The sequence below is a fragment of the Perna viridis genome, chromosome 10, assembly GCF_037379345.1.
Source record: "Perna viridis isolate PV_CMFRI_1.1 ecotype Kerala chromosome 10, ASM3737934v1, whole genome shotgun sequence".
Taxonomy (NCBI): domain Eukaryota; kingdom Metazoa; phylum Mollusca; class Bivalvia; order Mytilida; family Mytilidae; genus Perna; species Perna viridis.
This window is the reverse complement of record NC_142454.1, coordinates 10108313-10122998: the sequence shown is the minus strand read 5'-3', so window position 1 is coordinate 10122998 and position 14686 is coordinate 10108313. Positions and strand designations below refer to the sequence as shown.

Sequence of the window (14686 nt, the reverse complement as noted above, 5' to 3'; positions counted from 1 at the left end):
GAATAATAAGAACAATTCAAGTGATGACTGTTTTACATTCTATATTTCTTGCTATGGACTGTCCTGCCCCTATATCTCTCCAAATGATGTGACGCCCCTGTACCCCTGATATGACCTTCCACCTCAGTATTCCCCATATGATGTAAGTTTGTTGATGACCTTATTAGCAGTACAGTTGCATTTGAAATCACAAAATGTACCTTGAAAAATGGAAAAAAGCCTTTACATGAAAACAGTTAAAACCTTTTAGATACTCAATTTATGCAATTTGCCTAATTAATAATGTCTGCTTTTAAATTTATAATGAGGTTAATTATACACAAAATGCACAAAAGATTTTAAATATATTTTACTGTTCATTTTAACAAATCACTACAAGTGAGCACATAATTTTAAGCACATTTATAAACCTCCACATTGTGTGAATACAGTGAAACCTGTCTAACCTGAACTCTGAATAATTCAAAAAACCTGTCTAAACTGAATACTGAATAATTCAAAAACCTGTCTAAACCCAAACACTGAAAAATTCAAAAACCTGTCTAAACTGAACCCTGACTAATTCAAAAACCTGTCTAAACCCAAACACTGAATAATTCAAAAACCTGTCTAAACTGAACCCTGAATACTACAAAAACCTGTCAAAACCCAAACACTGAATAAGTCAAAAACCTGTCTAAACTGAACCCTGAATAATTCAAAAACCTGTCTAAACCAAAACACTGAATAATTCAAAAACCGGTCTTAACCCACACACTGCATAATTCGTAAAACCAATCTAAACCAAACATGTTTTTTAAGTCCCTATATATATACTTCAATGTATTCTTCGAACGTTAGTAAAATAAACACCTGTCTAAACCAAGCATATTTAAAAGTTCAAAAGGAATTCTGTTTAGACAGGTTTCACTGTCTGAAAAAAAAACAACACAGACAAGCAGTCAGTCATATTTACCAATTGATATCTTTAATATTACATTTCACCATATAACTGTGTTGCAAAGTAAATTAATTTATCACAATCTATATAAATAAATAAATAATACTTTACTACAGTCATAACACTGTTTCAAACTTATTTGTAAACAAGAAATATTTTAGTCAATAATAGCATTTCATCAATAAAATAATAATAAAATTTCAATAAAATGAAAATAAAGAATTTTTTTGTTTACCAATATTTATTAAAAAGACAGACATATGAAAACTTAAAAAAAAATAAAATACTTCCTGTTAGGCATAATTAATGAGAAAAATATAACAAAAACAATTGAGTACTTTGTACCTTTAGTTAAAAAGATTAAACATGACAAAAAGATCCATGATCTATATGTTCATAACATTCTTCACACTGTATTCTGGATAATCACTTAACTATAACAATTGTCTACAACATTTGATCAAACCTAAAAGTCATCCATGTCATCAATAATTTCTCCATCAGACTCCATGCTGTCAATGTCATCTGACTCATCACTGACATCAGGAGTGTCAACTTCACCAATCATCTCTCCCGTCAAGGCCACACGAGCATAATCATCAGTGTCTATAGATTTACAGAAATGTATAGCATATTTGAGTTTTTCTTGAAGTACAGCTTTACATGAGTATCTTGGCATCTTTAGTAGAAAGAAGCATGTATAACTCTCTGGCAAGAAGTGGTCTGGAGGGTTGTATTTGTCTAGTACCTGTAACAACAGTTATCATTTCATTAAATTAGAAATATCACTGACCTTATATGACACATATAGTCAAATACTGTTGCAATGCAAACATTTGCCTCTGAAGTCTTGACCTTTGAACTCTGACCTTGAAATATCGATAAGAATCTTAAATCATAATTGTCAGATTTATTTCTAAATGTGGTCAAAATCAAGTACTAAAAAGGGTGTTCTGAAAGAAAATCATATAGAACATCTCCACTCATGCTCACATACTTGATGAAATATTCCACATGATATTTTCAGTATCAAAATTGAAAGTAACAATCATTCTATATATCTTAAATCATATAGAAGCACTATTCAGACATGATTTAACCAGGTCAACTAAGTGGAAATAGGCTAAATCCAAAGTAAATACACAGAATGCTAAAATCTAGATTTGAAAAAAGCTGAGTTTCACTTTAAAGCAGAAGAAAACCATGTCTGGATATTATAGAGAAAAAGCTTTCTTTAAAATTCCTTCATTATTCAAAGTAAACTTTAGGAGAATATTGGTAAAGAACTTTCACACAACTTACACATCTGCATTTCATTTGACAGGTAAAGCTAACATACCTGAAGTACAAAATCTCTTCCTCTAAAGTCAGCTATAGTTCTTGGTAGACGGGTCCTACCCCACACAAATCTGAGGAATAATGACCTCTCATTGTTTGACAACTCCTCCATTACCTCCCAGAACCATTGTATCAGCGAGGCAGAAGATTCTATACCTTTATAAGTAGCTACCGACTTGAGCAAATTTAATGGAATGTCTGGACTCCCACAAACCTGTAACACAAGATATACTAAAGGGAAATCAAATGTATGGCATTCCTTTGTTGCAAAAATATTAGACTATTTTAACTTTACACAGAAATAAAAGGCAACATATGTTTGTCATGTGATTATGATAAGAACCAACATGAAATTCTATATATACTACTGTAGAAGGTGGCAAAATCATACAGTACTAGTAGAGTTTTATACAGTACTATGCATGTACAAAAATGAAAAATCAAAGAATCTGTTCTGAAAGTTTCCTCTGACATAAGTTCACAAGGTCAAACATAGTTATGTTAAATTAATAACATAATGGGTAATGAGGACATAAAAAAGGAATGACAAAAGATTTGAGATAAGATTGAAAGTAAGTGAAAAAGGAATTTAATTTAAAATGAAAAAAAAAAACACTGATGGTAAAAACTATATCGAAACTAGAGGCTCTAAAGAGCCTGAATTGCTAACCTGGCTTCATAAACAACATTTAATTTTTTGTAAAAGCACCCATGTCTTTTCTTGGATAAAAGAACCCTAACGCTAATATGTGTACCTATGGAACAACTATATCAACTTTCAATGAATTCTGTCCAATAGCTTCTGAGGAGATTTTTGAAAGTATTAACATTAAAAATAGCGAAAAACATCCAAAAAGGGCAATAACTCCAGCCAGGTTTAATAGAATTACTCAAAAATTTGACAACAGATAGATCTCATCATGCTGAACATACAAACTGTAAAAAACAGAAATGTAACAGCATCATCCAGACAGAAAAAAAAGGATTTCTGCTTTGATGAGGAAGAAAATCATGTCTTACAAAATTTACTAAAATTGAGAAAATTAAGAAATTTTTTTGGATGTAAACTGTTATGTATGCTCTACATTTAAATTTGAAAAATAATGTTTGCTTCATTGACCAAATAAAAATATGTTTTCTGTGTTTAGACTGGACAAAAATTCTATAAAGAAAGTTTACATACCATAGTTTCTAATTCCAGTCCTGTAAATAGGGACAAAAGTGGGACAGGAACTACCTTGGCCATACCTTCTCTAACCCACTTAATCTGGTCATCAAATTCATGCAACCTAAATCAAATACAATACATTGTCTCAATGTTAGAGAGGCAGAACAACTTAATTAGTACTGGAACCATAAGTCAGGTGACCTATTCAAAGAAAGTGTCAGTATGCATGCTGAGTCAATTTTTTTTCTGCAAATTTTAAGGTAAGGCATGCTGTACATACAAAAATTATTGGTCCACAGTCTACACCCTGTACTAAAATGGAACAATGAAGTTGACTTTATTGAATGATATACTTCAAAAAAAGTATGTCAATAAAGTGTGAACAGGCAGACAGACAGACAACAGAATTGCAGTATAGGTTTGAAAGGGCACCGTTGTGTTCCTCAAACATCATACATGTACAATTAAAAATGTGCAATAAATGCAATTTGCTTAAGATACATTTAAGTAATATAATTATTATTATGAAAATGCCCTTCATGTCAAGTTTTAAAATAATTGTTAAATTAATTTGGCGCTCCCTGGAGCTCCCCAGCCGATTCTGCTAAAATAGCAGTGTCACCTGCGTGCAAAATGAAAAATGTTTGGGAAATATGCAAGAGATGTGTTGTAAAATTCATTACTTTTCAATTTTTAATCATTATTTTTTAATTAATAGGCAAGATTTTCTGTTTATACTTCATCCTTTTTGTTCATTCATACAAAAGAAAACACTCCAATGTAATGTTTTTTTTTTTATTTTAATGAAAAAAGATTGCATATTGATGAAAAAATCTAGAATATTCATAAAAAAAATATTGAATAAAAATTGAAAGGTGATGAATTTGATTGCACTAACTGCATTTTATACCAAAGTGTTTCTTAAAGGCATTTTCAAAATCAACAAAAGTACAGAAATGTTTCTTTTTTTCTATAATGTTAAATTCAATTATAGAATTTGGAACAAATATGCAGTATTTGGTAAGACTTCAAAATGTACATATGCTGATTCTGCTCTAAGAAAAATGGAATTTAGGTTTTAAAAAATATGAAAGTCTACAAGAATACCAAATTGTAACAGCATGAACTGTTGTATAAGTGCTATTATTGATTTGATGTTTTAATGCTTATTTATGAGAAGAAAAAATTAATGAATTTAATAACGTTTTTTACTATTTATTTAAACCATTAAAGTGAAAATATCACAGAATTGAACCAACATGTTTTTTTTTCTAGAAACAGACAGATAGCATTTTTAAAAACTTTCAAAGATACACATTTTCTTCTTAATTTCTTCATTTATGCATAAGTGTTACAATAATTTTATGTGAGTGTCCCCAACAATTTTTGGTGATAATTACAGATATTTACCCCCTTGATGGCCTCTTAATCCCCTTCCTTAATTTCATGTTTATTTTGCCAGTAGATGTTCGGAGAATAAACTGTTTAAAAATAGGAAAGATATCAAATCTGAAGTAAAATTAAAAAAGAATTTTAACAATGAAGCAGAAGAAAAAATGAACTTTATTTGCTGTTTTAAAGCCAATAAAAATCAGGAATGCCCATACCTGTAGTTCATAGCCAGTCTGATATAATCAGCTTTATTTTCTGGTGTGATCTTGGTGTATTTAGAACTAAGATGGATCTCCTGACCTGTAGCACTGGGTATACTAAATGGCATATCTACTGATTTCAGGTTACCTTCTTCCATCTCTTTGATAAACATCAGGCCTGAAATTGGCAGCAAAATCTTAAACACATCTTAACTCATAAATATGTTCAAAACCATAACATTAGAATTCTCGTTTTTTCTTGCTTTTGAAAATGAAGTAATAAATGCAGCTGTTTTCCATGTTAAAACCAATTTTAAATGCTTGCGTAAAAACTAAATCACTAAATTCTTAATTTTCAAACATCCAGACACAATGAACTGAAATTAACAGTAGAATTTGACATCAGGCAACAATAAAAACAACAAGCTCAACTACCGTAAATAGTGTGGCAAAAGATGGGGATCCAATAGGGCATTAAATGATATACTGCCACATTGTGGGACAAGAAACTATGTACCACATCAAAATAAAAACTGTTCAAAGTGGGATGGTAAAAGTATAAAACAATATAGCTGGAGAATTAAAAATGGGTTGGTGCCAAAATTTCCAAGTAGATCTGTATTTAATAATTCTGTGTTTGAATTAAACTATTTAAACTGGACTCTTTAGATAACAATAAAAAAACTGCATTATGTATTCAAAAAAAGAGATTGGAATGCACTGAAAACATATCTTTGGTTTTATATTAGAGTACTAAACAACTGTTAAAATTAAAAAAAAAATTCTTCCATCTGTTCTCAAGTTTTCATATGGAAACCTTCAGGGTATTAATAGATGTAAAAAAAAAATGGACATATCGAGAGGGGGGTTTCAATAAAGGTGTTTCTCTCTTTTGACTTTGGGAATACCTACCAGGAACAAAATCTTTATCAACTTCTGACAAATCACTGACAGTTAGTGCAGGCATTCCTGCCAGTTGTTTCCATACAGGTTCTGCTATATTTAGACTTAGGGGACTTCCACTTCTTATAGCAATACCAAATAACATTCCTGTAAAAAGTAAATCAAGAATTAGACAGTTTAGATTTTACCTAAATGTTACTCAATAGCAATATAGAACTACAACATTTTTCATAGTCATAATTCCTGCTTATAACATAGAGGAGTTATCTCCCATTATCAGATTTCTTTACAACAAGTATGGTGTAACTAATGATCAAGGCTTATGTAGACAAACTAAGTTCTTTTTTAAATATTACTTCCTCCTTCAACTGACATTCCCAGGTAAAATTTACAACTTTGGAAAATGGAAAGAAACTCAATTTGCAAATTTTATAGGGAATACACAGATCAGTAGAAACCAAGGAAACCCTTCAACTGTATCATAACTAAACATCTAAGAAATTGATCATACAATTTTAGTGCACAGTTCTATTTTTCTTCATAAATAACAGGAGACTTCATATTCAACCATTTCTTGACTTTTCAAATAAGGCATAAAATAAATACAAATTGATTAGGAGATGTGTAACTAATATATTTATGTATCAATTCATATAAAATTTGACACTGCGATTTAGATGCGATTTATGGTGCAAAAAAAACCCCGCCAAAGATACAATGCTTTTTTGATCAACATTCCCAATATTTTTATGTACCTACATTTTTGGAGAAAATCACACCTTCATTTCCCTCTAAAATCAACCAAATCAAGAAAGATAACTCTTTAAAACACCTATTAATAGTATAAACTATAGTATTCTTCTCTCTTAAGTCTCTATATTGGAAAAAAAACAATTACAAACTTTCCCCGGTAATCAGGTCTGTAACTGTTTCTAAATGAAATACAAGTGAAAGTTGAGTCTGATATTAATAAAGACTGTGATAGTTTTAGTAAGCATATATATTATAATGTACATACACCAATTTTAGACTTATGAGCATTTCTCACCTAAAAACCTAAACATATTGATATGCTGTGGTGCCTTCAACATAGGGTTGAGTAGATAACAATCTCTGTTTGCTCCAGACTCACCCCTACCATTTGGGGTAACTATGAGAAGGGGGAGTGAACCGTTCTGTAATTCATCACACATCTCTGCTATAGATTCACTGTAACCACCACCACAGTCATCAACACTCTCACCTAAAATCATAACAAAATTAGAACAAGTTCACATTACATAAATGGCATAAGCTATTCCAATATCTGTTTGCTTATTTTGAAGTTGTATGTTCATTAAAATGACAATAAAATATTTCATTCATATATCAACATAATAAGTACCTATAAGAAGTTTCATTGACAGTTTAATCTATCCATATCTAAGGAAATAACCAAAAACAATCAGATAGTCTATATAACATACCAACAAACTTGACTTTCCACACTCTATGTGGTAACATCAAACTATCAGCATTAAACACTGTCTGTTTAGCAGCTAACTGACCAAATACTGACTTAGAACCATCGGGGCCTGCCAAGCCACCTTTACCTCTTGCTCTTTTTACCTGTAGATCAGAACAAAGTTTGACTAAAACTAATGATATGTAATCTACTACTGAATTTTTGTTTCAACATTTAATTCATTGAGGTTTGAGTAAAAGAATAGGATATTTAATTGGAAAGAGTGAATAACAAAAATACAATTGCCAGTGCCAAAGAACACCTAGTTTTAACAAGTGTGCAGAACTTGTTCCACACAAAGAGTTAAATCTTAATGCATTCTTTGTACTATATTCAACATAAAATTTAAATTCTGCGAACGACTGATTGATATACATGTGATGTTTTGCCTGGAGAAAGTCTAAGAGTGAAATTACCAAATTTATTTCACAGTATGAGTTATCAAAAATAATGACACAGAGAAAATTTTGGTAAAGCACTGCTATCTATTTAATAATATTCTCATCATAAATGCATTAAAACGAAATCTTAAAAAATCTTAATAATATTTTTACTTAAAGGTGTCCTTTTCCTATCTGAATTATATTTACTGTGAATATCATTAAACTATGCGAAACTAATTGGATAATCTGTTTTATACATGATGTTTCAAGAGTCGGTGAAACACATCTTTGAGCTATTTATATAGGCCACAACTACAATTACATGGACTAATTTTACTGATTACTAAGTATTGCTTATTTTCTAAGCATGTCTAAAAATAAAATAGAAATGAAATAGGAAAAAACAAATGAAAAGAAATGTAATTATAAGATTTAAAAGTTTTATTTTTGATGTTTCATCAGCATGTAAAACCACTGACCTGTCACACATGTGCACAATGAACCCTAGCACGCCTCATTTAAAATGTGTTATGGTCAACACTTATACATGCTGATAAAACATCAAAAATGAACCATCTGAATTTATCAAAACTTATAAAATGGCCTTCAGTGTCAATAAATACATGTACCTGAATTCTATTCAGTTCTACAACAGGTCCATGCTGTTTATCCCTCACCATTGTAGCCTGTACAACCTTCCTGAATGCTGTCTCCTTAGCCGAGGAGACCAGTATCCCTCGTAATTTATTCAGTCCAGCCACTCCCTCCTCTACAGATTCCTGTTCCTGCTTGTCCTGGAGATCAAACATTGGAATGGAGGGACAGAAGAGATCAGAGAAGTGATGGAGAAGGACAAGTCGGTTCCGTAGAACAATGATTGGTACATTCTGTAGGTGGTTGTACTCCATTGGAATGGATGTTGGTATTTTACCGGCATTGACTGGTTTATTGGTGGACCAGGCCAGACTGTGTGCAGATCCACAAGCGACTCTGTTTATTTTCTTTCCTTAAAGGTATTTGCAAAATTATTTCTCATGGAACACATATTCATTGAAATTTTTTATCTTTTTTTAGAAAAATATTATCAAAAGAAACAGTCAGTTATGAGAATGTGACCCATTTGACATCCCTACTTCAAAGCAACCACTTGCATACCAAACCAACATTATTCATTATATCATTAAATTTTACTTTCTCTTTGATCTCTGAATATATTGATGAAATACGAGTAAATTTAACCTAACAACTAATCTTGTTGGAACTAATTAGATTACTTCAGGTAAATATCTGGCCTCTAACCATGATCATTGTAAGATCAAATTGGGCATGGCACACTTGAATATTTAGGCTGATTTTATAGAAAAACACTGAAGCAGACCATCGTTTAGGCCAGTTAGCACCCCCCTTTTTAGAACATCTGGATCTACACAGTTTAATATTCCACCTATCACCAGGCAAAATCTTATATTGTAAAGCAACCACCAGTTTTGGTCTCTGCATGGCATTAGTTGTACCATCACCAACCTGTCCCTCATCATTATCACCCCAGATAACACCTTACCTTGTAAAGCAGCCACCAGTCTTGGTCTCTGTATGGCATTAGTTGTACCATCACCAACCTGGCCCTCATCATTATCACCCCAGGTAAAGACTTCACCTGAAATAAATTATTCCTATACATGTGTCTATAAACTGACGTTGTGAAAAATTAATAGCAAATAATTTGTTCTATGACATTGTCAGTAGAAATTGACATCCCATACACTTCAGTTACTTCTGACAAACTATCAAAAAATATCAAAATCTTGCATCAGACTGTAAGCAATACATGAACAATAACACTGCTAACTTTACCACTACATAAAAACTTTTTTATCAAAAACCCAGTGATTATAACTCAAAACAAGGGCAACACAGTGTAAATCCTTTCCCAATACACAAATTAGAATCTGAACTTTTGACCTTGAAAGATTATTCTGAGCACAAACTAGAAATACTGTACACATTCTAAAAAAACAGGATACCCCTCAATTCAAACTGAGTTAAATACACCCATCAAGTTCAACTATCTTCCTTTTGAGTCCTCCATTAATAATTACAGTCAAACTCGTCCCAACGATCAACTTTGATGAATGGACATTCAATCCTATTCTAATGCCTTCCCAATATAGTTTAAATAAACTTTCAATTAGTTTGAATTAGTTTGAGACAAAATGTCTCAGTCAGGTCAGTAAATATTGACTCTTGTCCTACAGCACAATTCCGTTACAATAACTTTCTTTTGCTAAATAAAATACAAATTAGACACATGCATGCACATGTATTCAAATTTTAACTTTGGACTTTGAAAATTGTAGCATATGAATGAACCTTTTCTGAAAGGTCACCTCTCTAGAGTGGTCACTTTCACCATTCCTCAACTCTGACCTCCTAATAGAGGTCGCACTGTTCATCTACATATGATGCCTTACCTTTCTGTAATTCCCCTAAGCAGTTTAGGAGTAGTTTTGCTTTCAAGAAATGGACACAGAAAGAGAGATAGTGTGGTTTCTATGTACCCAAAGACATTGTTAGCAGGGAGTATAATAAAGTTTGGTCAAAGTCCAAAGGACAAGGAAGAATTTTACATCCAGACATCTTGACAGAGGATAGCATTATAATTGTACACTTACCAGCATCTGTACAAGCAACACAATGTAGAGATCCACAGGCTATATCTATGACCTTTTTGCCCTGTAAGGCAGACACACGCCTTGGTCGCCTGACATGATCATCTGTACCATGACCAAGTCTGTGGTAGTCCCCCTTACCCCTAAAACGGACCAAGATATGTGCAAATATATAAAAAGGATACAACTATGTAACTGGTATATCTTTTATCAAACTTTAGATGCAATAAGATTGACACAAAAATGAGACAAACATTTTTTGATATTTTGGTTAAAATTCAGAAGTGATTAAAAAAGTACACAGGGTAATTCAAAAGAAAAAAAACTTTTGAAGACAAATGATGAAACTTTTCAATCTTAACTGATCTAAATTTTATATTGATAATAAAATAAAAATCAGTTTAAATTCATGCTTTTTGTTCCCAGCATTTGACATACCATGTATAGACAGCACCAGATCTTGTCAGCGCTACAGAGAATTGAGACCCACATTCCACTTTCATAACACCTTGTCCATAAAGGGCATCTATCTTCACAGGGATCTTACAGCCATCACTACCACCACGTCCTGTAAACAGAATAACAGACATACATCTAACCACTTTCATACAAATATATATATTACTGGTGTATCTCAAATTTCTTCATACAAATATATATTACTGGTGTATCTCAAATTTCAAACAAATAATTAAAAGAAGTATTTTTAGCATATATATATATCCACTTGGACTCAAAATGTATGAAAAAAATTTGAATTGCACTTCTTCCTAAATTCTTCTGTCTATACATTTCTTACTCAGATTTAAAACATCAAGGATATGATTTGTAAGGACTATGACTGAAGCGCCTTACGATACTACCTAGTTTGCCATAGTCTCCATCTCCCCAGGACCACACATTATCATCATCTGTTATACACAGAGTCTGGGCATCACCACTACCACATGCAACATCTATAACTCTGTATCCCTTCAGTGCTTCAACTAGCTTGGGTTTTGATTGGTCCTCACTGTCACCATGACCTAACCTTCCATAACGACCTTTGCCCCAAGTGTAAAGTTCTCCATTGGCTGTTATACAGGCACTGTGAGCTCCCCCTGCAGCAATGTCAGTCACTTCCTTCCCTCTCAGAGATTCTATCACTCTTGGTCTATCACAGGTGCTGGTGAATAAGTAGATTGTAGAATTAGCTATTACAATACAACCTAGAAATTGCAGATTCAAGTATGACATTGTCAGTGATACCTTCTTTCGACATCTAAATTTCATCTAATTTTCTGACTCGTATTATTATTACATACACAGTTACTCATAATTCAAATACAATGTCTTAAATGGAATCAGAAACAACAGTATACAGAAATAAATGAGCAACTCAGATCCCATAAAAAACAGAAGCATACACCATATGCACTGGTAGGGTAAATGCTCTTCTAGAAAAACCATCCGAGTCGCAAATGTTATGTTTGGTATAGCAGAGAAGTAGAATACTGAGGATTTTATTGAGTAAAATCAATGAGGACGCTACTCACCATCTGTTTCCATGTCCAAGTTTACCATCCTCTCCCTCACCCCAGGAATAAACTTCACCATCAGCAGACAAAGCTAAACAGTGTTTACCACCAGAATTTACAGCCAACTTTTTAATAAAGACATGTTGAATGGATTCTAAGAGAGTGGGGTGGGCTACTGAGTCTGTGCCTCCTATACCAAGTCTACCGATTGCTCCATATCCAGTAGCATATACCTGTAATATTTATCAAATCAAATGCAATACAAAAATTAGATGATATCCTATTTGATATAAATGCTCTCAAACATTAATAAGTAAAAATCTTTCTGTTTGAAGTGACACATTTTTGAAATAGCATATGTAGACTTTAGAAAGTGATTGTTTGAACTTTTAAAACAGATGCACAGGGTGTGTGTTAGAAAGTCCCGCATATTTCCATTGGTCCAGACATCACCCGTAACATATTCAAATAGGTCTGTTCCTTAAAGGCAAAGCCTAAAATCTTGTTTTATCTAAAGCCGTTTTTTAAAATTATGTTATAGTGATGATTATCAACTACATCACATTTTTAGAAGTTCTTTGGTCTTTACTTTTAATAAATAATTAATTTTTAGCATTATATGTGTAGTATACTTCACATTGCTCAACAATTTTTTCACAAGTAAAAGTTGTCTATAAAACACACAAGACCCTTCTTTTACCTTCCCATCAGCTGTCACTGCAAACAATGTCTGCTCCCCTCCAATCATCTGCACTGGTCTAAGAGAGGCTAATGCTTCACAACTGACTGGCAGCTTGACCTTTGCCCCTTCAACTCCACCTAGCTGACCTCTATGGTTGTGACCCCAACCCCAGATCTGACCACTACCGCCCCATGATAAGGTCCAATCCTCTGGCTTCCTGGAATATTAAGATTAATCTAGAACAACTGTTTTATGAAGTCCTCGTAATATTTTTTTTTCTTGTTTACATGTGTCAGCTGGTGATATGCCAGAGTCATTAAAATTGCCAGCATAAAATCCTTCTTTTAAATTCATAATGGTACAAACTTTTTCATACCTTTTTTTAGATTCAAAATCTTTTTTCTTTAAATTCATTATGGCTTCAAACTTTTTCTTTTTGATTCAAACATGTATTTATTTATACACCATTGAACCTTCATATAATTTAAAATAACTTAAAATACTTAACATATGGAGTTAAAACTCGAAGTGCAGTATGCAGTTTTGTATGTAATCTTGACTAAATGTACTCATACAAGTACAGACACCTAAAATTATGGTATGTGAAAAAGAGAGTATCCCCGCTCCACTTAGACTAAAAACATGATTATCTCCTACAACTAACAAGAGTAATCTTACTTCATACAAACATACAATATCCAACCGTCTATCAGTATCAACTGAGAAGTTTAGGAGTCTGCAAACAAGGCAGACATAGAGACAGACAATGCTATTCCAACATATGAACTGGACATTGATAGCAGGGTAATGGCAAGAAATCTGACAAATATCCACTATATAAGAAAAAACTACCTATTCAGCCATATAAGGAGCTGTTCATCTTGATCCTGATTAAACACTGAATGACCTTCATGGTCCTTGGATGTTTCTTCGTTGTCTGCTGCAAGATCTTGTATCTTCTTCCTTACCTCTTCAGCGAAAGGAACAGGCAGTTGTGTACGATTAACAATAGACGTCGCCACTCTAGCAGCCATACAGTACCTCCGGAACCAGGTCCACTTATGAGCCTCAGTACAGCAGGGAAGGGTATCCAGTCCAAGGTCACAAGCTAGGGCAACTAATACCTGGAAGTTTTGAATAAGTCACATATATTTGAGGAAGAATTAAGTAAAATAGAAGAACCAAGACTCCTCATTTTGAGATACTACAAATTTGGATAAAAATGATAAATAAAATCTGTTATAATCCTTGGTTAGACAAGTCTGGTGGTGACTATCCTTGGGGTCCTTAGGTTTACCAGCAGTGACATTAATCACAAATATAAGAATGTATAGAATGACTCCTATCCCTCTCTTATTTATGTATCTACCTTTTTTGCTTCACAATTATTTGATGATATTTTAACTACGTTCAATGATTTGTTTTATTATAAAATACAAACTTTCTGTATTGACAGTTTATCATCTGTTTCAAGTCATTTAAACTTTAGGGAAATCTTAATTGATATACAAGGTAAAGAACATCTTCACTTAAACATATGGAACATCTGGTCCTTTTTAATGTTTTAAGTGCCAAATTAACTCTGACACTGAAAACCATGGAGACATGACAAAACATTTCTACAAAAAAATATGATTATAAAACCTCAAAGCCATTCAGGGCTATAGTATGATGTGTGATAATGGATTGACAGCATGCTGATGATACAACAACAAAAAATTAAAAACTAGAAAAAGCACACCACTAACCTTGAAGAAAGGACTGTGCATGAGATGTTTACCACTTCTAGCAATGGGATCTTCATATTCATACTGTCTCTGTAAAGCCTCCGGTAAACCCTGGACTAAGGAATGTACTGCTGTTCCACTTAATGCCTGAAACATCATATCAAATTTGAAGTTTGTTCTTACTTCATTTGACAGACATGTGACTGCATTTAACATGACCTAACTATATAAGCGTATCAGTCAACACACTGTGATATAAGGTT

At 32.7% G+C, this 14686-nt stretch overlaps 1 protein-coding gene across 5 annotated transcripts in view; it reads right to left on the bottom strand.

Moving 5' to 3' along the window:
• Nucleotides 1–331: 331 nt before the first annotated feature.
• LOC148604466 (E3 ubiquitin-protein ligase HERC2-like) overlaps nucleotides 332–14686 on the bottom strand; it is an 89901-nt gene continuing 75546 nt past the window's right edge. For all 5 annotated transcript variants that reach the window (XM_088550446.1, XM_088550448.1, XM_088550447.1 and 2 more), the window contains 16 exons: nucleotides 14445–14570; nucleotides 13549–13820; nucleotides 12715–12913; nucleotides 12033–12247; nucleotides 11361–11662; nucleotides 10936–11065; nucleotides 10501–10640; nucleotides 9390–9485; nucleotides 8458–8834; nucleotides 7408–7549; nucleotides 6990–7184; nucleotides 5951–6088; nucleotides 5054–5216; nucleotides 3462–3567; nucleotides 2280–2492; nucleotides 332–1688 (listed from right to left, as the gene is read on the bottom strand). In XM_088550446.1, the coding sequence (XP_088406572.1) occupies nucleotides 1407–1688; nucleotides 2280–2492; nucleotides 3462–3567; nucleotides 5054–5216; nucleotides 5951–6088; nucleotides 6990–7184; nucleotides 7408–7549; nucleotides 8458–8834; nucleotides 9390–9485; nucleotides 10501–10640; nucleotides 10936–11065; nucleotides 11361–11662; nucleotides 12033–12247; nucleotides 12715–12913; nucleotides 13549–13820; nucleotides 14445–14570 (3096 nt within the window). In that variant the 3' untranslated portion in view covers nucleotides 332–1406. The remainder of the gene's footprint in view (nucleotides 1689–2279; nucleotides 2493–3461; nucleotides 3568–5053; nucleotides 5217–5950; nucleotides 6089–6989; nucleotides 7185–7407; nucleotides 7550–8457; nucleotides 8835–9389; nucleotides 9486–10500; nucleotides 10641–10935; nucleotides 11066–11360; nucleotides 11663–12032; nucleotides 12248–12714; nucleotides 12914–13548; nucleotides 13821–14444; nucleotides 14571–14686) is intronic.